Source organism: Oncorhynchus clarkii, chromosome 30 (genome assembly GCF_045791955.1).
Source record: "Oncorhynchus clarkii lewisi isolate Uvic-CL-2024 chromosome 30, UVic_Ocla_1.0, whole genome shotgun sequence".
Taxonomy (NCBI): Eukaryota; Metazoa; Chordata; class Actinopteri; order Salmoniformes; family Salmonidae; genus Oncorhynchus; species Oncorhynchus clarkii.
In genome coordinates this window covers 17,660,785-17,684,820 of record NC_092176.1, presented here as the reverse complement: position 1 = coordinate 17,684,820, position 24,036 = coordinate 17,660,785, and the positions used below count along the sequence as shown (strand labels likewise).

Genomic DNA, 24,036 nt, shown 5'->3' with positions numbered 1-24,036 from the left:
ACATTTGTAGCTAACTAGCATTTCTTTTTTGCTGAGCAAATACAGGCGAATATATTGATAAGTCACTTTGTCCTAGAGAGATTTACACAGTTATCAAAACGTAATGGGAAAAATGAATGGTGGAAAAACGATTGGAACTATTTCCTTGTTTGACCCCTAGGTTTTATGGGTATTATAACTCATACGGTGGTACTATGTAGGCGGCATGCATTTTCAGTGTGAATAATAGTATTTTTAAGACTTGACTTCTCAGTAACTGGGAAACATTGTAACAGTCCTGAACTACTTTGTGGTTATTTATCTGCTGCAGGCCTTGCTGCTGCTGGCATGGGCACACTCCTCAACCACATTTAGCGTCTCTGTCGTTCTTCCTCTGCCCTGTTTTGTTGGGTATTAACCCAAGAATGAGGGTGTGACAAGCTGGTTTGCATACCTGGAAGTCCATGTGTTTCCCTCTGACTGGACTTGTGTTGGGTGTGGATCTAATGTTTTCCCCATGCCAGCTGCTCGTTCTCTGGTTTGTGGGGTGTCTGTTTGGCCCACTGCTGCAACTGTTGTAGCGCCATAGACCTTCTAATATGTAGATGGCGTGGGAAGAAGCTCCAAAAATCACCTTCTCTCTTCAGGATGTTTATTGTAGATAAACAGTAACTAAAGTGTTAGAACTTAACTCCAGTTCAGTTCACACATAGGTGTACATATCAGGGCCATACAACAACTGAGGAACCAACAGAAAAACACTTAACCTAATTTACAATATCATGACAATTGGAACATGTAGAGATCAAAGTAGTGCTTCTGTGGCACAACAATATTTTCCATAACCAAAAATATTGTGTTTTCAGCTGTTTCAAGCTGGTGTACAAAACCTAAAGTAAAAGACGCAAAAACGAAATGTAAGAACGGGAAACATAGAAATATATAGAACACATCTACAGCTTCTTAGACTTGCTGTCAACGAGAATGGCAGATCTATAACTTATATTTCTATGTGCATTTAGTGTGTTTGTCCAAAAAGTTACATATTGCAGCTTTAAAACAGCAACATTTTCTCTCAGCCTCATTACAATATGTATAGAATAGTATGAGCTTGGCTATAAAACTGCACATGACAAAATTTATAGAATTGTAGGAAGTTAGCTGTTTCCCCAACAAAAAAGACCTTGCGAAGGACGGGCGTAACTGCGGTGCGCCTCTAAACTAGGCACCATAACATGCACCGTCCTTAAGAAATAGGAATCCAGTCCGTGTTTTGTATATGTGTGCAGAACTAACTGTGGCGGTGGCTCGCGCCCACGCAAAACAAAAGGATTCGGTCGTAATATATCAACGAGGCGTAGCTAGTAGCTAACGTCCGTCCTTCTCAAATTTGTGACAAAATCTAGACGTAGGTTGTTTGTTGACATTTATATATGACTTAATTTGGTGTAAATTATTGTTCGATTGCAAATACGTAATGCTATCAATGGAAGTAGCATGAAAAGGTGAGTAGCCGATGCTACTAGCGCGTGCTAGGTTTAATGCTACGTTACCATGTTGGCTAGCTAATGTAATGTTCGCCTTGTTAATATTTGCTACAATAATACACGTTGTAATGCCCTGTATAGTTATCAGTTGTTAGTTACCCCTTCTGTTAGCCATGCTCTAACGTTAGTTTAATGAATATATCGTGTTGTTGCTAGCTAGCGTTAGCCGTCTAGCTAAGACATGTAGTTAGCCAACTAGTAACGTCATGTCAACAACTCAGAGCTTGCGTACCGCCGTGTATTTTACTATCAACCTTAGCTTCTTCAGAGACGTTCCCCTGTGTACTGTAGCTCGCTAAAATAATGACTTTACGTGTAACTAGTTAGCGAACTAACGTTAGTCAACGTCACTTGCCTAAGCTGACGTTACAAAATGGATAAGAATGGTGCTTGTACTAACCAGCTGTGGGGTAAAGAGGAGGGGTACAAATTACATGTGATGTCACATGATGATGTTTGATGAATATGATAGTGGTATTGATCACAGTTCCTCCTTGCTCAGGCTTGGATTGAAAGCAGAACTCTGTCTCAGAGCTGTAGGGCCCTTGGGGCCCCAGTAGAGGATGCACCGTGGTGTGGACAAGGACTTCCAGACTTCAGCGCGGAGGATGGGTACATCTTTGCTGTTCCAGTTGTCTGTCCATGAGCGTGAACTGGACTTGGTGTTCCTGGACCACAGCTATGCTAAGCCATGGAATGCCCACCCGGACGCCAGCAGTGCCCGGCCCACGCGCATGCTGTTCATCACACCCCGTCGCCAACCTGATGCCGTTCCGTGAGTTTTAACCCTCATTATCCTCACTGATGACTCATTGCCCAAACAATTTTAACATTGAAAACCTGTGTCTCAGAACAAATGTAATTTTGTAGCAGTAGCTTTATCACGACAATAATAAAGTTGCAGCTTAAATTGGATGACAGCATTTACTGAAGTATGTTTGTGTTCTTTTGCAGGGAATCAGACCTGTCAATAGATGTGGAATCTGTCACGCCTACACCTATTCCACTCTATGACAATCATAAAGCACGCAGTGTTATGAAGGAGTGTGAGCGACATGTTTTATTTGCTCGCACAATTGCTGAGGGTCCCCCACCCCCTGATGACTGGGAGGAACACATCAACAAGTGAGTGGCCTCCACCCGACCTCCCTTTGAATAACCCTATTGAGGTTTAAAAATATATCTGTTCTGTAAGGACTTATGTGTTGCAGATGCCTTGTTTGCTCAGCTCTTGTATACACCGTCTTTGTCTCAATCTCCATTTCAAATGGTGATAATCGTCAGACTTCATTACTGACTGCTTGTATTACAGGGCTGGATGGTCGGTCATTCAAAACAAGTTGTTTAATAAGGTGCTGAAGGCTCTGCAAGCTGAAAGACTGGCCCGGCTTGCCAATGAAAACGTGAGTTCATATGCACCAACTAAGTGCTTTTGTATGTGGTACTAATTCAGTTTCAATGACTATCAAAGTTCCTGTCCCTCTAGTCTTACCATCCCTTCCTCTGACTCATAGGCCTCCAATGAGCCAGTATTGCGCAGGATTGCTGTGGACAAGTGTGCCCGAAAGGTGCGCCATGCACTGGCCAGTGTCAACTGGGACACCAAATTGACCCAGTGGCTACACAGCACCCTGATAGAATCCCTCAGTCTGGCCATGCTGGCTGCTTACCTAGATGTACTGCAGACACTCAAGAGCAAGGTACTCCTCTGTCTCTTTCTCTCTCAAAAAGTGTGTACACATTATTTGATGTTGTGACATGCATTCTTATATAGAGGGATACGTTCTATCACTGTGACAATCGTCAAATAAAGATTTTTTTTATACCGCACATTTCAGACATGGAATTCAACATAATGTGCTTAACAGGAATATACAATGAAAATGAATACTGAAATATTTACTACACAACAAACATAAGAGGATTAAAAACTAAGAATAACAATCAAAACTGAACGACTTTAAGATCTCTTTTAAAAATGTCCACAGTTTCGGCCCCCCTCAGGTCCTCTGGCAGGCTATTCCAGAGGCTGGGGTCATAATAACTAAAGGCTGCCTCTCCATGCCTCTTGGTCCTAGGCTTTGGGATAGTTAAAAGGCCTGTGCTAGAGGACTTGAGGGACCTACTGGCTAAATGACTTAAAAGCCTGTCTGACATGTATTGGAGTGCACAGTTGTGGATTGATTTTAAAAACGAATAGAAGAAGCTTAATTTATTCTGAAACTCAAAGGCAGCCTGTGCAGAGACCTTAAAACCGGTGTATTTTGTGCTCTCTGTCTGGTCTTGGTCATTACCCGTGCTGCAGCATTCTGCATGTTTTGTAGTTGACCAATGGCTTTCTTGGGTAGACCAGAAAGGAGATGAGTACACTAGTCAAGCCTGCTTGTAATCAAAGCATGGATGAGTCTCTCAGTATCAGCCTGAGTGAGGAATGTTCCTCAGGTGGAAAAAAGCTATTTGTTCACATTCCTGTGATTTGAAATTGAATTCGGAATCTAAAATAACACCTTTTTTACCTGGTGTTTTATCTTTATTGCCTGTGAACTAAAATGTGCAGCCAGATTCTCTGTGCTTTGGCTCCAACAATAAGTACCTCAGTCTTGTCTTGATTTAGCTGGAGGAAGTTGTTAGCCATCCAAGTTTCTAAATCATTAATACAGTCTAATTTATCTGTGGAGCTAAAATCCTGTGGTGACACAGATGGAAAGTTGTGTATCGTCTGCGTAGCAGTGAAAATCAATGCTGTGCTTTCTGATAATGCTGCCAACGGGTAACATGTATAAACTGAACAGCACCGAACCCAAAATCTAGCCTTGTGGAACGCCACATGTGATATGTATTTTCTCTGAGTTATGTTTACCATGGGTGAAAAACTCTCAACCTGTTAAGTAGGTCCTAAACCAATTAGAACTAGACGGTTAGGCCAATCCACCTCTCCAGAAGGACATCATGGTCAACCGTGTCGAATGCAACACATAAATCCATGAGTACAAGGACAGAGAGCTGTTGGGCATCTGCGCTGGGTCATTTACCACTTAAACTAAGGCTGTCTCTATGCTGTGGTAGGCCTGAAAACCAGATTGGAATTTTGAAAAACTAATATAGCTGTTTGTAAACCAATTTTTCAAGAATTTTGCTTAAGAATGGAAGGGTGGAGATTGGCTGACAATTGCTAAACGCTGAATAATCTAGATTACTTTTCTTCAGAAGGGGTTTCACCATAGCAGTTTTTACTGCAGTGGGGAAAGTGCCTGTGAACAGGGAGTGATTTTCAATAGCTTACACTTCTTCAGATATGCAATTAAAATCTGTTTTGAAGGTGGGGGGGATAGGATCAAGAAGGCAGGTAGATGGCTTAAGTTGTGATATCACTTTCCTGAGCATGTCTGTGTCAACCAGGGAAAATAAATCCATAGTGCCTTTGCGTGGTAGGCTAGGGCACATATCATCAAAACTCTCATCAGGTCTTGCTTGATTGATACCCAGCCTGATGTTTATCTAATCTCTGAAATATGCTGCAAACACAGAGCGAGCACTCTCAAATTATTCTGATTATTAGTGATCAAGTTAGAAAAATTTGCCCGTCTGGTAAGTGGCTTTCTCAATGTCATAATGGACCTGCAACTTTGACTTCATCCTCTTCTGTTTTGCCGTTCTGTAATTTCTTAAATGTATTAGTTTCCTCACTCATCCAAGGGGTTCTCCATTAGAATGTTGACTTTTTCAGCTTTGTTGGAGCTGTGGCATCAATGGTTGCCCTTTTATTTGCTATTAAAATGATCAACTAAATCATTACGAGGAAGGCAGAATCGGTGGAGTATTGTTCACACTCAGTTAAAATCTGTAGCAACTTCAGAGGTAAGATGGTGTTTCTTAATAATGCGTTCAGTATTACCCTGTGCTATGGGCAAAAAGGTAGTAAAAAATACATAGTGGTGATCCGATAAAGCAGCAACAACAATAGTGGATATGTCAATAGAAAGCCCCTTGGTAATAATCAGGTTCAGAGTATGGCCAGGATGACTCAACATCTCTGTCTGTGCAGTTGCCCTCGCTGATTGACAGGATGCTGCTGACTTCATCAGTGAAGACTGGAGCGGCCGGTGCAGAGGCCCTCTCTCTGCTACTGAAGAGGCCCTGGGACCCAGCCGTGGGCGTTCTGTCTCACAACAAACCGGTAGGTCTCTAATGCTAATCCCAGTCTGTGGTTCTGGGAGCAATCAGAATTCACTGCAGTCAGAATGAAAAAGACAATGGAAACATTCCAAATGGTAGTAGGGATGAAATTGATAGTTGTGGCAGGAAGTGCTTTGTAGTTTCATCTTAATACCGTTTTACAGTGCATTGCAAAAGTATTCATTCCCCTTGACATTTTTCCTATTTTGTTGCATTACAACCTCTAATTTAAATGGATTTTTATGTAATGGACATACAAAATAGTCCAAATTGGTGAAGTGAAATGGGGAAAAAACCCGGAAAAGTGGTATTTGGGGTATGACTTAAAGATTGCAGTTCAACAGCGGAACCCATCCAATTCGCTGGAGCACTTTTGCCTTGAATAATGGGCAGAAATCCCAGTGGCTAGATGTGCCAAGCTTATAGAGACATACCCCAAGAGACTTGCAACTGTACTTGCTGCAAAAGGTGGCTCTACAAAGTATTGACTTTGGGCGGGTGAATAGTTATGCACACTCCTGTTCTGTTTTTTTTTTTGTGTTATTTCATGTTTGTTTCACATTAAAAATATTTGGCATCTTCAAAGTGGTAAGCATGTTATGTATATCAAATGACACAAACCTCTTTTAAAAAAATCTTTTTTAATTCCAGGTTGTAAGGCAACAAAATTGGAAAAATGCCAAGGGGGTGAATACTTCGCAAGCCGCTGTATATGCCTAACTTTGACCATTAAAAAAATTAATGGTCCAGACATTGTTGTGAGTTCACTTGTTTTTCAGAAACTTTCCTCAAACCACTCCCTAATCCTTGTTGTGCAGTAAAAAAAAACTGAAAAAAGACACACACAAAAATACATCCTTTCAGAAACAGCAAATATATCAGTATAGTGATGCAGGTCTTTGTCATTCAGAACCTTATCTGCAACTTTATATTCCATTTTGTTTGACTCAAGCTGTTTCCCCACCGCTGCTGTGCAGGCTGGGTGTGTCCGTATAGTATACGGTACATCTAAAGACCTGCATCACTATAGTGACAGCGTTTCTAAGATGCGTATTTGGGTGTTTTTGGAGCATTTGTTCATGTTTTTTTTCAGGGCCCCCATACTACACAACAAGGATAAGGAACTGATTTGCTATTTGGGGTATGTTTCTCAATAACAAGTGAAATCACAAAGGTGTCTAAAGGTGTCTATATTCCATTTACTTAAAAAAAAAAAGAGAGATTTGGTCATTAAAATAAATTCTACTTTAATGTTTCTGGATTGACTTGGGATCCTTTGATTGCATTTGCTATTAATGTGATAATGACTGGATTTCTATTTTGTATTGCAGAGCAAGCTTCCTGGCTCCCCACTCATCTTAATTGCACCATCAGGGCCCACCAATCCTGCTCTTTCTACCTCGCGCCGAATGAGATTTTGGCAGTCACAGCTTTCCTGCTTGGGAAAGGTTTGTATCTATTCATTCTCAAGTGTGATTGTGCATCACTGCGTTTTATACACACCCAATAGGTATAAACCAACATGTTTGTCTCAGGTAATCCCGGTAAATACCCACGTGAACAGTGGAGCCAATGTGGGCATCACTCAGTGTCTGGAGCACATGTTGGGCACCGTCAGGGCCAAAGTCATGGAGGTAAGGCTGTTGTCTGAACCTGAAGTTGTGTAGCCAAATATCTGTTCCTAATGGACTAGGTCTGCAGTATTCAAACTTTTTCAGCGGGGATCTCCAACTGTACAATTGGTACATTTCAACAAATACATTTAAATTCATTGCACTTTCATCTCTTATGAAAATGAAAAGAAACCAATAAATATATTTACTCAATACAATTATTTCTCAAATCATCTTTCTGGAAAACATTTCTATATTGTCCCAAATAATAATCGGCATTCTTATTTTTTATTTCGATTTTTGGCAAACCCAGTGCATTACCCCCATATTTGAATACCACTGGACTAGATTGTTGCTGCAATTTCAGATAGTTCTTTGAAAGTTATGTGCTAGACTGTCTATTTATCTCTTTATCTGCCCTTCAATGTATTTATGAACCAGGTCCACAGTCACTTCCCTCACAAACCCATTATCCTGGTTGGCTGGAATGTGGGAGCGCTCATCGCCTGTCATGTAAGGCTGCTGTATGACTGCTGTCTCTGTCTACTACATGTCATCAACATTTTCTGAGAGTGTTCTCTGTGATGCTCAGAAAGTTATACAGTGCCTTCAGAAAGTATTCACACCTCTACGTTTTTCATATTTTTGTTACAAAGTGTGTTTTAAGAGGGATTTAATTGTCCTTTTTTGTCAACTTCTTATGAAAAATTAAACACTAATATACTGTATCTTGATTAGATAAATATTCAACCCCCGGAGTCAATACATATTAGAATCACCTTTGGCAGTGATTACAGCTGTGAGTCTTTCTGGGTAAGTCTATTAGAGCTTTCCTCATCTGGATTATGCAACATTTACCTGTGTATTATATTCTAAATTCTTCAGTCTCTGTCAAATTGGTATTCCCATAGATTTTCAAGTGTTTTAGGTTATTTTCCTGCTGAAAGAAACTAATCTCCCAGTGTCTGGTGGAAAGCAGACTGAACCAGGTTTTCCTCTAGGATTTGCTTAGCTCCATTCAGTTTCTTTTTTTTATGATGAAAAACTCCCAAGTCCTTTAATAATGATTACAAGCATACCCATGATGCAGCCACCACTGTGCTTTAAAATATGGAGAGTAGTACTCAGTGTTGTTGCAAACAGGATGCATGTTTTGAAATATTTGTTCTGTACAGGCTTCCTTTTCACGCTTGTCAGTTAGGTTAGTGTTGTAGAGTAACTACAATGTTGTTGATCCATCCTCAGTTTTCTCCTTTCACAGCCATTAAACTCTAACTGTTTAAGTCACCAATGGCCTCATGGTGAAATCCCTGAGGGGTTTCCTTCCTCTCCGGCAACTGAGTTAGGAAGGACGCCTGTATCTTTGTAGTGACTTGGTGTATTGATTCACCATCCAAAGTGTCATTAATAACTTCACCATGCTCAAAGGGATATTCAGTCTGCTTTTTTTAACATATCAATATTTGTTTACCTATCTATCAGTAGGTGCCCTTCTTTGCAAGTTATTGGAAAAACTCCTTTGTCTTTGTGGTTGAATCCGTGTTTGAAATTCACTGCTCGACATAGGGACCTTACAATTATCTGTATGTGTGGGATACAGAGATGAGGTAGTCATTAAAAAAAGCATGTAAACACTATTATTGCACACAGAATGAGTCCATTCAACGTGTGACTTGTTAAGCAAATGTTTACCCCTGAAATTATTTAGGCTTACTATAACAGCGGGGTTGAATACTTATTGAGTCAAGTCATTCCAGCTTTTGATTTTTTATTAATTTATAAAATAATTCAAAAAACATAATTCCACTTTGACATTTGTGTGTTGACCTGTGACAAAAATCAAGCTATAACACAACAAAAATGTGGAAAGTCAAGGTGTGAATACTTTCGGAACGTCTGGTGGTTATTGAAAACAATCCTTGTGGAATCTGAGCTCTGATCTGTGTTGTGATTGGTGGATGTGACGTTGGTGCACTGCACATATTGACGTGGTTGTCCTCTGCCAGGTCTCTCTCATGGAATACCTGACTGCTGTGGTGTGTCTTGGCTTTCCACTGCTAACCATCAATGGACCAAGAGGGGTAAGGAAATGTGCTCAAATGTTTCTTGCATTGTGGAGACATTTAGATATGATGCTTCGACTTGTCTTACACCGATCAACATAATTTTGCCACATGTCTCTGGATCTTAGATGTGTATTGACTGTTTTTGTATTGTTGACTGGCAGGATGTGGACGACCCCTTGCTGGACATGAAGACACCAGTGCTGTTTGTGGTTGGTCAGAATGCTCTGCAGTGTGGCACAGAGGCCATGGAGGAGTTCCGAGAGAAACTCCGAGCCGACAACAGCATGGTGGTGGTGGGGGGAGCCGACGACAACCTCAGGTGGGTTTACTCTAGGACTGGGAATTGCCATACGATATTATCACGATACTTAGGTACCCATACAATATATCATTCAATTGTATATGAATCACGATTCTTTGTTTTGCAATTCCATGTTCCAAACATTTTGCTCACTATATGTATTTTTAAGACGGAAAGGTAGCAGCAGTTGAAAGCATTCTGAATGTTTTCTTGTGAAGACAAAAGGCCTGAAGTTTTCACTGCTCGCTGTAATTTTCTGCAGGGCTATTAAATTGAAGAATTTGAGTGCATCAGAGTTTGTTTCTCATTCTTAACTAAATGTTTTTCTTCCTCAGAATCAACTCCACAAAGATGAAATCAGAGGGACTGACACAGACCATGGTGGATCGCTGCATTCAGGTTGGTCCATGTCGCTCTTGTCCTGTAAAGAAGCCATAGTGTTTTTATTCAAACAAATTTAGGTTAAGATTCTATGAAAACGTCAAAGGATTTTAAGGATTTAACCCTAGCCATCAAACTCCTCACATGGAGTTCCATTGAAATGCTTTTCATGCAGATATACGTCTGTCTCTCCTGTGTAGGATGAGATAGCAGACTTCCTGTCGGGGGTGCTGACGCGGGCGGAGAGCCACGGCCATGGCTCAGGAGAGCTGAGGGACCTTGACACGGAGAAGAAGAAGAAGCCTAGACGCGAGCTACCCTTTGACCTGGAAAGGGGGCGCCCCTCCTCCCCTGCCCTCAGAGTACCAATATCCCCCTCAGGCTCCGAGGTATGTCCTGCATCAGGTCAGGCACGCTCCGGGAGAATAATATATACATTGCTGATCATTTGACTGGCTTTGTTTTTATGGTTGTGTTCTCAGGACCTGTCCAGTGTGTGCAGTAGTCCCACCTCCAGCCCCAAGCCAAAGACGTCGGGACTGTCCCCAGCACAGAAGTCCAGTCTGATCACTGCAACACAACTCCTCAAGACCCATATGCAGCGATCTGGGACTGTGCTCACACACAAGCAGGCACAAGGTTTGTGTGCCAACTAGCATGTACGAAAACAGACGCAGACACACACACCACAGCTCTCACATTTGACACATTTGTTTGTGTGCGCTTGTTTTAATGAGTCATTTAACTCTCTTGCCATTGGGTTTTTCAATAGCTCTATGGGCTTGGGAAGATGTGAATGCGATATTGAATGGTGAAAATGGTTTACTTGGACACATCTTGTTAGGGCAGAAACGACATCAGAAGGGCACAATGGAACGTGACTATCTTTTCATCCCTTCTCTACTCTCTTTCGACTATCCTTCCACCTTTCTTTTCAATTAATTTCAGCCCAGTTTGCTGCTTTTATGAAACAAAACATGCTTGTGAGGAAAAATCTTCCTCCTGGCACTCCCTCCTGTGTCTTTGGTAAGTATGTCTTTCTCCTTTCTTTTCTCTTCCTTTCTGTCTGCCATCTCCCTCTTACTGCCAGATCATTGATGTACATTGTTAACAGGGTCATATAACAATTTTAAGTGAGCATTATACATACACTGAACAAAATATAAACGCAACAATTTCAAAGATTTTACTGAGTTAGTCCATATAAGGAAATCGGTCAATTGAAATAAATTAATTCCCTAATCTATGGATTTCACATGACTGGGAATACAAATATGCTTTTGGTCACAGATTCCTTAAATAAAAAAGTGTAAACCTAATGCAGCGTGACACATCTCTTTCGCATAGAGTTGATAAGGCTTTTGATTGTGGAATGTTGTCCCACTCCTCTTTAATGCCTGTGCGAAGTTGCTGGATATTGGTGGGAACAGGAATACGCTGTCATACACATCGATACAGAGCATCCCAAACATGCTCAGTGGGTGACATGTCTGGTGAGTATGCAGGCCATGGAAGAACTTTGACATTATCAGCTTCCAGGAATTGTGTACAGGTCTTTGTGACATGAGGCAGTGCATTATGCTGAAACATGATGTGATGGCGGTGGGTGAATGGCACGACAATGGACCTCAGGGTCTCATCACGGTATCTCTGTGCATTCAAATTGCCATCGTTAAAATGCAATTGTGTTTATCTGTAGCTTATGCTTGCCCATACCATCACCCCACCACCACTATGGGGCATTCTGTTCACAACTTTGACATCAGCAAACCGCTCGCCCACTGCCTGGTACAGTTAACCAGGATTCATCTGTGAAGAGAGCGCTTTTCCAGCGTGCCAGTGGCCATCGAGGGTGAGCGTTTTTGCCCACTGAAGTTGGTTACGACGCCAAACTGCAGTCAGGTCAAGACTGGTGAGGACGACAAGCACACAGATTAATTTCCCAGAGACGGTTTCTGACAGTTTGTGCAGAAATTCTTTGGTTGTGCAAACCCAGTTTCATCAGCTGTCCAGGTGGCTGGTCTCAGACAAAAGCTGCATGTGGAGGTCCTGGGCTGACGTGGTTACACATGGTCTGTGGTTGTGAGGCCAATTGGACATACTACCAAATTACCTAAAATGATGGAGGTTACATTCTCTGGCAACAGTTCTGGTATACATTCCTTCAGTCAGCATTCCAATCGCGCACACACTCAAACATCTTTGGCATTGTGTGGTGTGACGACTGCACATTTTAGAGTGGCCTTTTATTGTCTCCAGCACAAAGTGCCTCTGTAACGGTCATGCTGTTTAATCAGCTTCTTGATATGCCACATCTGTCAGGTGGATGGGTTATCTCGGGAAAGGGGAAATGCTAACCGGGATGTAAAATTTCAGCTCATGAAACACTTTACATGTTGTGTTTATATTTTTGTTCAGTATATTCCATTATACTTTGAGAAGTGAATTTGTGATCAGGGTTGGAATGGTCTGGTCTGTTTATCCCAGTCAGTGATGTGCTGTGTCTGTGTTTCAGTTCCTGTATCCAGTGAGCAGACCGAGGGCCTGGAGAGAGACGAGCTGCGGGCCCATCTGAAGAGGAGGCAGACTCCCAGCCCCACTCCCACCAAAACCTCCAAGAGAGCCAAGATTAAGGTGACCATTCTGCATGGAGAGACAGCAGGGGGCACTGTCAGTTCTACAGCACAGGAAGGTAACTCGCTCAGATTTAACTATGAGCAGTTTTCTGAACCTCTAAGTGAATGATCCAGTAAAGAGAGATTGGAAGTTGTTGCCAAATTAATTGTAATATGTGTGGGGCTTTTATCTGAATGTTTATCAAATATTTTCTTATTTCCACTATTTCTAAAGTCATTAGAAACCATTTTCAATGTTGTAGTGTGGTGTTGTCTGATCAGATTTGGCTTATTTTCTTAATTGTCTGTTCTAATGCAGGAGGTCCTTCTGGGATGCCCCTAGCTGTGACTGTGGGACAGACTGTGTCTGGAGCCAAGGAACTCTCTGGACTCCTCACATCCCAGCGGTAGGCCTGACACACACATGGACACACAATGATCTCCAACTCCCCAGACAATCTCCTGTTGGGCAGCTCTGTGCAGCAAACGGATTGAGTTTTGGACTCTGGTTGGAAGTTGTTGAATAGGAAAAAAACTATGGGGTGGGTAGCTACCACAGCTCTGGTTATGTGTGTTACTGCAGGTCTGGTAGTCTGACAGAGGTGTCTAGTGCCCTGAGCTCGGGGTCCAGCTCTTTCCACAACCTGCAGAGTTGCATGGTGTCAGGGTCCTCCTCACCAGTCCAGGCGCAAGCTCCTGCTACTGCCCAAGGTATCTCCTACCTGCCTGCATGACTGTCCTAACTTGGCACAGCAGCGAATCTCAAAGATGACAGTCTAGACTCTAGACACTGAACTACAACCAAAACTGTTGTACAGTATATTTTCACTGATTTGTTAGTTGTGCAGAGGAACAGCAAATCCATCACACATTTAAAAAGGGGAGAGTTCTGTTTTATGTCCCGATTTTGAGCACTTCATGAGCCGATCTGAGCAAACAATGTTATTGATTACTTGTAGTGTTACTTCTGCATTATCTATGGAAGCTTAACCGTTGGACTTTTCTAGCAGAGGTTGTTTTGTCGATTGGACGAATAGGGGTGGATCTCAACTGTCGTCAGTAATTGTGTTGTTGAGCCTTCGGTATTGACTGTGTGTAAATGTGAGCAGTGCTGATTCATTCTCGCTGTGTTTGTGTGCAGCACCTTCCGCCAGCAGCCTCCTCCAAGGCCTAAGTTTCAGTCTTCAGGAGATCGTGACCAAATCCCCTAGCCTGCCCACCACCACAGCTAGCATGGGCAGCATTCAGGTACACCCTGGACTTTTCTCATGAACCTGCAAAAAGTATACTCAGTAATGTGAGTTTGTCTGTGTGCTGACTCATTGTCTGACTGACTCCACCTCTCCTATCCCCCTCAGGCCTCTGGTGGGAAGCCCCAGGGTCAGGTCCTTAGCTCCATAGGTACTGGCAGCAGCACTCTGCTCCGGGCAGTGCCTGTGGTCTCCACTGGAGGGCTGTCCAAGACCACTGCCATCCACCAGCTACTCACCAATGGCGGGCTGGCCAAGCTGGCGAGCAGCCTCCCTAGCCTGGCACACATCTCCACCCAGAGTGCCGGTACGTCCCGAACTGCCAAACCACGGCGGCCACGCTGAATGCCCAGGGTTCTCCTTAACCCCCTGATTTTCGGAAAAGCTAGAATAGCAGGACGGGCCCTATCGCCAGGTCACCTTGGCCACACTACAGATAGCTGACTGAGATAGTGGACAGCATGATCAATAATGTGTATGCAGATAGTCATCCATGAGGATCCTAGGTGTGGTCAGTATCAGGAAAACCAGACTTGCAGCCATGTAACATCAAAGTGTACAGATTTGTATCGTAAGGGATGATGTGTTTTTGTACTAACGTTCATGTTTGGAAGAGCCATAAGGAAAACATCAATGAATACATGATCCAGGTGTATGTGACATTGGAATTAGCAGTTTGATGAAGTCATGTTTAATACATATTGTTTATGTATTAGTCTACACATTTCAAATGTAAATGCTTACATGAGAATCTTTGAATATGTTCATGTTTGCCCGTAGTTTCCTTGATACATGGAACTCATTGATACAAAATTGTTGTCACGATAATTGTGAATCAAGAGGGCCAAAAACAAATGGACATTCATGCATTTTGGCGTTTTGAATATCGCCTAAATGTCACATGACAACTGACGATGTCAATGGCCCTGTTCAGACTGCATTTGTTCACCAGATCTGTCCACTCGGTAGATGCCTCTTTATGTTTGTTTCATTTTGATTGCTTGGTCTTCATGTTACATTTTGTAAATCCATTAATTAAATCACCTGCAACAAGCAAGCAGCAGCCATGATTCCAGATGCACGCAAGGACCCACGGACTCACTGGACTTTGTAGAGAGGAAAGAGTATGAGGAGTAGCAATAATATTCACATCCGGCATACCACCTGTTTCTATCATTGCAATAAAGACTGGAAAATAACCCATGTTTTCATTCCTCTTTTTTTGATCGAGAAATGGGTGTTGCTGTTGCGATATCCAAGTTGTCCACTCCTTTCCCAGGATTGCTGTTGTCTTTGATAGCTTCTTTTTTTGTAATTCTGTACAAAGTTCAAACCTGGATTAATAATTATTTACACTAAGAGTAAAACGGTACTCATCTCTCTCTAGTCTACATCTCCAGACATGGACTATTCTTACCATTGAGAAAAGCAAGCCAGACATGACAATACAGGCAAAATGCAAAATAAGCCCTTGGGCACTGAGTTGTATTTTAAGAACTATTTAATTTGATTTAGAGAAAAAAAAAATCCCTCATTGGATTAGCACACACTGCTGGATTTGCTATTCAGGAATTTCAGTTGGAATGTTGTCCACTTTGCTGTGTCTGAGGGAAAATGCTGTCTGAACTAGGCTTGACACCCAGTTCTAGTATACATATCTGAGTAGATGTGTAACCCATACCATCACTTTGTTGGCAGCAGGGCTCAGAGCCCCCACCATTATAACTGTGATGCTGCGAGGACAGCCCAGCAGAATGACTACGCTGGGCCAGGCTGAGAGGCCACTGATGCTGTCCAAACCACCTGATATGAAGGTGGGTCTCCTCACAAGCAGCAATATGTTAACATCTCCATCACATGTTCTAAAATGAAGATTTGTTTTCAAATCAAAATACTCTATTGCAGTGATGAACCCAAAGATCGCACGCATCATGCCAGATGTGATACTCATCCTGGAGGAGTGACTGGACTGGCTATGATCCGACTCCATAGAAAAAGAGTGTAGCCATGTACCCCCTGCCCTTATGTCTATTCTCTCCCCAATGCAACAGATGAACACTTGGCGAAGGGTTCCTTCCCCATGGTGTGAATTGACTTGTGTAGTGGACCAGTCTCCATGCTGCAGGAAATGTCATCAGCCCAACATATATGTATGGCCACACTCATTTCAGTTAAGAGTTGAAGATGGTATAAAATATTGAAGGTATTTTATTTTTGTCACAAGGTCTCAGTTGACACTTTTTTGTAAGGCAATGGATAATGTAACAGCCATATGATAGTTGTATATGTGTAGAGGGGAAAATATTGTAATTGTTAACTTATGTTATTTTCTTGACCATTGGATCTTTAAATTAAGCCTGTCTTTTGAGATCATTACAACAGTTTTTTTTCTATATGCTTTGTTCTGTAACTTTGTTTGGCTCCAGTTAGGTCAATGGATTTCTAATTTGACCATCATGGGAGGAATTATGCTAGGTGGAATTTTACAGCTAATATTGTTTCATGTTTAATTAAAGCCTTTTGGCCTGGCAAGATGTTTCAAAAGTCGAACCATGGAATTGATTTCTCAATTCATGTTCAGAAAAAATATTTTCTATGTAGCGTGACAATGATCATGTTTAAGTAGGTGGACTACTCCTGGGTTGAAAATGTGAATTTACAGATCTACATTTGTAAACCATTTTACTTTTAAATGGAACAAAAGTGTGGTTCTCTCTGGGAGTCCTTACCTTTCAGTAATATAATCAAGAGAAAGAAATCCACTGTCTTCACTGAACTTTAATTGTTAAAATGTGTTGGTCTAAATTATATTTATAATGTTATATCCAAAGTTCTGCGGCTGGCGGATTGTAATGATAATGCTTGGCACCATCGTTTGGGGATTTTCATGTTAGTTTAAATAGCTCAATTGGATATTAGTGAAGAATTGAACAAGCATATCTCCAAACCGTATTCCAATTCAGAATACAATGATTGAACCGTCTCCTGCGCACTGAATGAATTGAATTTGCATTAAATGATGTGAGTGCATAATCATTCTCACAGGCAGCTGCATTAACATAGACCTACTCATTTAGCAGACATCCTCTGCATCTGCGTTACACACATGGGTAACGGTCCGACAAGATAGAGGACAGTGTGTTTTAGGTTTTAGCTCTTATATAAGCCAGGCTTTGTCTATTATAAGCAGACGATACATATACCCGTCAGGAAGCTAGCGAGAGACCTCTGTCAACTAACTTCCCCACAGTTCATGTCCATTCCTTCAGCGATCCATGATGAGAAATATCATATTCACACTCTCTAGTATGGGACTTCTACTGTAACACAACATGAGTGATCTACAGAGCATTCGGAAAGTATTCCGACCCCTTGACTTTTTCCACATTTTGTTACATTACAGCCTTATTCTAAAATGGATTCTGTAGTCGTCCCCCCCCCCCCCCCATCAATCTACACACAATACCCCATAATGATAAAGCAAAAACAGGTTTTAAGAAATTTCTGCAAATGTATCCAAAAAAAGCACAACAAAAACTGAAATAACACATTTACATAAGTATTCAGACCCTTTACTCTGTACTTTCTTGAAGCACCTTTGGCAGCAATTACAGCCTCAAGTCGTCTTAGGTATGATACTACAAGCTTGGCACACCTGCATTTGGGGAGTTTCTCCCATTCTTCTCTGCAGATCCTCTCAAGATCTGACAGGTTGGATGGGGAGCGTTGCTGCACAGCTATTTTCAGGTCTCTCCAGAGCTGTTCGATCGGGTTCAAGTCCGGGCTCTGAATGGGCCACTCAAGGACATTCAGAGACTTGTTCCGAAGCCACTCCTGTGTTGTCTTGGCTGTTTGCTTTGGGTCGTTGTCCTGTTGGAAGGTGAACTTTCATCCCAATCAGAGGTCCTGAGCGTTCTGGAGTAGGTTTTCATCAAGGATCTCTCTGTACTTTGTTCCATTCATCTTGCCCTCGATTCTGAATAGTCTCCAAGTCCCTGCCGCTGAAAAACATCCCCACAGCTTGATGCTGCCACCACCATGCTTCATCGTAAGGATGGTGCCAGGTTTTCTCCAGACGTGACACTTGGCATTCAGGCCAAAGACTTCAATGTTAGTTTCATCAGACCACAGAATCTTGTTTCTCATGGTCTGAGTCCTTTAGGTGCCTTTTGGCAAACTCCAAGTGGGCTGTCATGTGCCTTTTACTGAGGAGTGGCTTCCATCTGGCCACTCTACCATAAAGGCCTGATTGGTGGAGTGCTGCAGAGATGGTTGTCCTTCTGGAAGGTACTCCCATATCCACAGAGGAACTCTGGAGCTCTGTCACACCTCCCTGACCAAGGCCCTTTTCACCCGATTGCTCAGTTCGGCCGGACGGCCAGCTCTAGGAAGAGTCTTGGTGGTTCCAAACTTCTTCCATTTAAGAACGATGGAGGCCAGTGTCCTCTTGGGGACCTTCAATGCTGCAGGCATTTTTTGGTGCCCTTCCCCAGATCTGTGCCTTGACACAATCCTGTCTTAGATCTCCACAGACAATTCCTTTGACCTCATGGCTTGGTTTTTGCTCTGACATGCACTGTAAACTGTGGGACCATATATAGACAGGTGTGTGCCTTTCCAAATCATGTTCAATCAATTAAATTTACCACAGGTGGACTCCAATCAAGTTGTAGAAACATCTCAATTTTTTTTCAACTCGAAATCTCAATTTCGAGTCTCATAGCAAAGGGTCTGAATACTTACATAAATATGGTATTTCTGTTTTATTTTTTTATACATTTGCAAAAAAATCTGAAAACCTGTTTTCATTTGTCATTATGTGGTATTGTGTGTAGATTGATGTAGAGTCATCCATTTTAGAATAAGGCTGTAATGTAACAAAATGTTGAAAAAGTCAAGGGGTCTGAATACTTTCCGAATGCACTGTATATTGCCTCAAACACACTGAAATGGCAGATTTTTTTTCACACAACTCAGAAGTCACCTTTCAGTGTAAATGAAAGCTTTTCCTGTCTGTTCTAAATTTTTTGAAATGTCAAAAACAGCCAAATTTGCTCTCCTTGGTTGCTTTGCAGTTTAAAAAATAAAAAATAAATCAGACTGCAATTTCATCATGATCTTTGTGTCAAAAGGACACTTTTATTTAGTCAACACAGCTCCATCCTGTTCAGTCCCCAAGCAATGGGCTGAACATGACAAATCACATGCTTACTCAGCTAATCTCAACTCATCTCTACTTTCAGTGTAAAAATCAGTACACTAAAAGCTACCTAACCTATGTGTTTTTGCAAAGTTGAGTAATGTAGTAGGCCTATGATTACACAAAGAATGAGGGTTGGGAAGGCTTTCCCTGGAACTTGACATTGAAGCTGACCTTTTAGCAGTGATGCCACTTAATCAACAAGATACAGTGGGCAGCTGAGCCAGCATTGGCCCAATAATGCTGGGGAGTTGGGTGGGCAGTTAGTTAGGAAATGATCCGTCTGCAGCATTGTGTTTCATTATTCCTCTATTGAATATTTGGTGAAAGGTTTTTATAATATATGTGATAGAAATGAAAATAATCTAATAATCGGATTAAGTTACTATTTTTGAGTAATCCATTGCTGTACCTTATTTGTCATGCCCTCCTTTTGGGTTTCTTCACAATCACATACACATTAAAATAGTTTCATCATTCTTCATGTTTATTTTTAGATAACAAAATGAGTGATCAGGTTTTTCTCTGCAGGTAAAATATTTCCATAACTGTAGTGTAAAATATGATAATTTTATGTGTTGGCAACAGGTGGAGCTTGACTCAATAAAAACCATTGCCTATATTTAAAATGATACAGTACGAATTATAACTCCCATTTTTATTTAACATTGTATTTATTTTTCTCCAATTGTAGTTGGATATCTAATGAAGTGATGATAATGTTCAATAGGCTGTGATAATGGTCACTGTCGCTTACAGAAGATTTCTACCTTGTGTCTGTTGTAAGGGAACCCTCTCTGACAATGTCACCCAGGAATATAAATGTATGTGTGTGTGCGTGCACGTGTGTGTTGACTATAAGAGCAGAGAGAGGGGCATGATGATACACAAAATGTCACTTTGGTGATTTGTAGCTTTGGAATGATGATAGATTTGAGATTTTACTGACTCTCACATCACATTAAAAAAAACATACACATTGACCAGGAGGTATCATAAGAATTATGCTCTTTCTTTTCCAGGATATTGTCCATGCACGCACATTTCGAGATCTTTTGCTGTGTTGAAATTAAATGTTTTGGTAAAATGTTATACATTTTTTCAAACATTGTAAAAATTGAAAGGTTTTCCAGAAGGTGTACAAAAAAACATTAAGTTTAAGGGTTATCATTTTATATAGGCAAATATAAAGTATTTTCCTATAGCTGTGGCCCCTCTCCAGACCGAGGTAAAGACAGTTTCAAGTTGGATATTCGACGGATATTGGCGCTTTCTAACCTCAGTAGCTTTCAAGCCACTTGAGCCACAGACTCCAAATAAGTGTCATGATGTTGGAAAAATTGCGCACAACATTGCACAGGTGTTATTTTCACAATTTGGACATTAATTCGCTTTCAAAAGCTTAAAAAACCTGTGTAAATGTGAGAAGCATTTTGTATTCCAAGTTGAATTAGTTAGGGAGCGTAAGTTCAGAATGTCCACTCAGTGGGCCTACACATTGCACACCCTTTAGTTTGTCCATTTTCATCTCACATGGTTTTACATGAATTTTTCAAATGTAAAATTTCAATAGCTCCTTGGTCATGTGACCTCGTGACTTCAAACAAGGTTCAGAATATCCACTCAGTGGGCCTACACATTGCACACCCTTTAGTTTGTCCATTTTTTATCTCACATGGTTTTACATGAATTTTTCAAAATGCAGAATTTCAATAGCTCCTTGGTCATGTGACCTACTGACCTCAAACAAGGTTCAGAATGTCCACTGACTATGCCTTCATATCGCACACTCTGATGCTTGTCTACTTTCATCTCATGCTATTAGACTTAAATCTGTAAGCTTTGCAGGCCTTCATTTCACATTGGTGTTAAATTTGTAAAAATTAAGTTAACAAATGTTCCATCCTCGCAATAACTATCTTTCACATGGACACTGAAAAGATCCGCAAATGGCTGTATGTGGTATGGATCAAGGACAGGAGAGGTGTTCGAACAGAGGTGCTTAAAGTAAGGTGCACAGGTAGGCTTCATGAAAAACAATGTTTCATATGCTCTTTTTAATCACGTAATCATGTATTCTCTCCTGATTGGCTCTGTGGTGCACAGTCTGGCAGTCTGACTAAAGTGCCAGAGGTATGAGGAGAGACATCCTCCTTTGTATTTATGGGAACAAATATTTCCTAACACTTTGGATCCTATTCTTGGATAGTTAGAAGACATAATGCATCATTGCAAAAAAAACATGTATTACTAATTACTGTCCATGAGTAACCTCAACCTTGTGGGTCTATGGGTGTTTGGGCCAATAAAGTGCCAACTCAATTCTGCCACTGACTAGTCTCTCATGCCCCTATGAACGAGGACACAGGGAAATAGTTTTTAATCTAAACCAGACCTTTTTTACTGGACTACACTACCCCCTAATTGGGGCTCTTTTCTTGACACATAGTAGCAGTTTACCAGATAAGAAGTCAAGAAGAACAAAAGTAGATTGTTGTAAGGGTGTATTACATCCTGTGCTGGACCCATTGCCATATCCATTCTGGATTCTGAATGGTAAAATCATAGCTGAAAAATGCCTTTATGTATGTGTATTCATTTTCCGCCAAGACAGAACTGCCAAAGGGGGTGGAGTTGCAATCTACTGCAGAGACAGCCTGCAGAGTTCTGTCATGCTATCCAGGTCTGTTCCCAAACAGTTCGAGCTTCTACTTTTAAAAATCCACCTTTCCAGAAATAAATCTCTCACTATTGCCGCTTGTTATACAGACCCCCCTCAGCCCCCAGCTGCGCCCTGGACACCAAATGTGAATTAATTTCCCCTCATTTATCTTCAGAGTTAGTAATGTTAGGTGACCTAAACTGGAACATGCTTAACACGCCACAGGATGTTTTTATGCTGGTCAAGGGCAGTCAGGTCTGGAGTGAACCAAGGGCTATATCTGTTTCTGGTTCTACATTTTTCGAATGGGGCATGCTTATTTAAGATGGTGAGAAAGCACTTTTAAAGAATAACCAGGCATCCTCTACTGACGGAATGAGGTCAATATCCTACAATGTGATTTTCTAGATTTTTTTTCTCATTTTGTCTGTCATAGTTGAACTGTACTATGATGAAAATTACAGGCCTCTCTCATCTTTTTAAGTGGGAGAACTTGCACAATTGGTGGTTGACTAAATACTTTTTTGCCCCACTGTATGGGACTTTTCAGGGAAGTTAGGAACCAATATACACAGGCAGTTAGGAAAGCAAAGTCTAGCTTTTTCAAACATAAATTTACGTCTTGTAGCACAAACTCCAAAAGGTTCTGGGACACTGTAAAGTCCATGGAGAATAACAGCACCTCCTCCCAGCTGCCCACTGCACTGAGGCTAGGAAACACTGTCACCACCGATAAATCTACGATTATTGAGAATTTCAATAAGCATTTTTCTAAGGCTGGGCTTGCTTTCCACCTGGCTACCCATAACCCGGTCAACAGCTCTGCACCCCCCACAGCAACTGGCCCAAGCCTGCCCATTTCTCCTTCACCCAAATCCAGATAACTGATGTTCTGAAAGAGCTGCAAAATCTGGACCCCTACAAATCAGATGGGTTAGACAATCTGGACGCTCTCTTTCTAAAATTATCCGCCCCAATTGTTGCAACCCCTATTAATAGCCTGTTCAACTTCTCTTTCGTATCGTCTGAGATCCCAAAAGATTGGTAAGCTGCTGCGGTCATCCCCCTCTTCAAAGGGGAGACACGCTAGACCCAAACTGTTACAGACCTATATCTATCCTACCCTGCCTTTCTAAGGTCTGCAAAAGCCAAGTTAACAAACAGATCACCGACCATTTAGAATCCCACCGTACCTTCTCCGCTATGCAATCTGGTTTCCGAGCTGGTCATGGGTGCACCTCAGCCACGCTCAAGGTCCTAAACGATATCATAATCGCCATCAACAAAAGACAATATCCATCGACCTGGCCAAGGCTTTCGACACTGTCAATCACCACATTCTTATCAGCAGACTCAACAGCCTTGGTTTCTCAAATGACTGCCTCGCCTGGTTCACCAACTACTTATCAGACAGAGTTCAGTGTGTCAAATCGGAGGGCCTGTTGTACAGACCTCTGGCAGTCTCTATGGTGGTGCCATAGGGTTCAATTCTCGGGCCGACTCTTTTCTCTGTATACACCAATGATGTTGCTCTTGCGGCTGGTGAATATCTGATCCAACTCTATGCAAACGACACCATTCGGTATACTTCTGGCCCTTCTTTGGACACTGTGTTAACTAACCTCCAGGTGAGCTTCAATGCCATACAACTCTCCTTCCGTGGCCTCCAACTGCTCTTAAATGCAAGTAAAACTAAATGCATGCTCTTCAACCAATCGCTGCCCGCATCTGCCCACCCGCCTAAAATCACTACTCTGAACAGATCTGACTTAGAATATGTGGACAATTACAAATACCTTGGTGTCTGGTTAGACTGTAAACTCTCCTTCCAGACTCATATTAAGCATCTCCAATCCAAAATTAAATCTAGAATCGGCTTCCTATTTTGCAACAAAGCATCCTTCACTCATGCTGCCAAACATACCCTGGTAAAACTGACTATTCTACTGATCCTTGACTTCGGCGATGTCATTTAAAAAATAGCCTCCAACACTCTACTCAGCAAATTGGATGCAGTCTATCACAGTGCCATCCGTTTCGTCACCAAAGCCCCATATACTACCCAACACTGCGACCTGTATGCTCTCGTTGGATGGCCCTCGCTTCATATTCGTCGCCAAACCCACTGGCTCCAGGTCATCTGTAAGTCCTTGCTAGGTAAAGCCCCGCCTTATCTCAGCTCACTGGTTACCATAGCAACACCCACCCGTAGCACGCGCTCCAGCAGGTATATTTCACTGGTCACC

At 41.8% G+C, this 24,036-nt stretch overlaps 1 protein-coding gene across 16 annotated transcripts; it reads left to right on the top strand.

The window, feature by feature from the left end:
• Positions 1-1,235: 1,235 nt before the first annotated feature.
• Positions 1,236-20,109, top strand: LOC139390082 (KAT8 regulatory NSL complex subunit 3). Of its 16 annotated transcripts, none has more exons than XM_071137213.1 (23): positions 1,237-1,484; positions 2,029-2,301; positions 2,481-2,651; positions 2,839-2,929; positions 3,041-3,226; positions 5,572-5,703; positions 7,034-7,150; positions 7,238-7,336; positions 7,757-7,828; positions 9,322-9,396; positions 9,543-9,700; positions 10,018-10,081; positions 10,264-10,452; positions 10,546-10,702; positions 11,012-11,089; positions 12,579-12,755; positions 12,998-13,085; positions 13,262-13,389; positions 13,820-13,926; positions 14,037-14,235; positions 15,630-15,742; positions 15,834-18,972; positions 19,100-19,961. In XM_071137213.1, the coding sequence occupies exons 2-22, from the start codon at positions 2,090-2,092 to the stop codon at positions 15,834-15,836; spliced, it is 2,616 nt and encodes an 871-aa protein (XP_070993314.1). In that variant the 5' UTR covers positions 1,237-1,484; positions 2,029-2,089; the 3' UTR covers positions 15,837-18,972; positions 19,100-19,961. The 16 variants fall into 16 exon arrangements, with proteins under 16 accessions (XP_070993318.1, XP_070993314.1, XP_070993312.1 ...); XM_071137211.1 differs by having other exon boundaries at positions 15,627-15,742; XM_071137212.1 differs by having other exon boundaries at positions 15,834-20,109.
• The last annotated feature ends 3,927 nt before the right edge of the window (positions 20,110-24,036 follow it).

What these genes read in the sequence shown, in the direction of transcription:
- LOC139390082 (XM_071137211.1), top strand. Translation starts at nt 2,090, where the DNA reads ATGCACCGTGGTGTGGACAAGGACTTCCAGACTTCAGCGCGGAGGATG. An exon ending in CCATCAATGGACCAAGAGGG is followed by an intron (nt 9,397 to 9,542) that starts GTAAGGAAATGT and finishes GTTGACTGGCAG; the next exon opens with GATGTGGACGACCCCTTGCT. An exon ending in GGACTCCTCACATCCCAGCG is followed by an intron (nt 13,086 to 13,261) that starts GTAGGCCTGACA and finishes GTGTTACTGCAG; the next exon opens with GTCTGGTAGTCTGACAGAGG.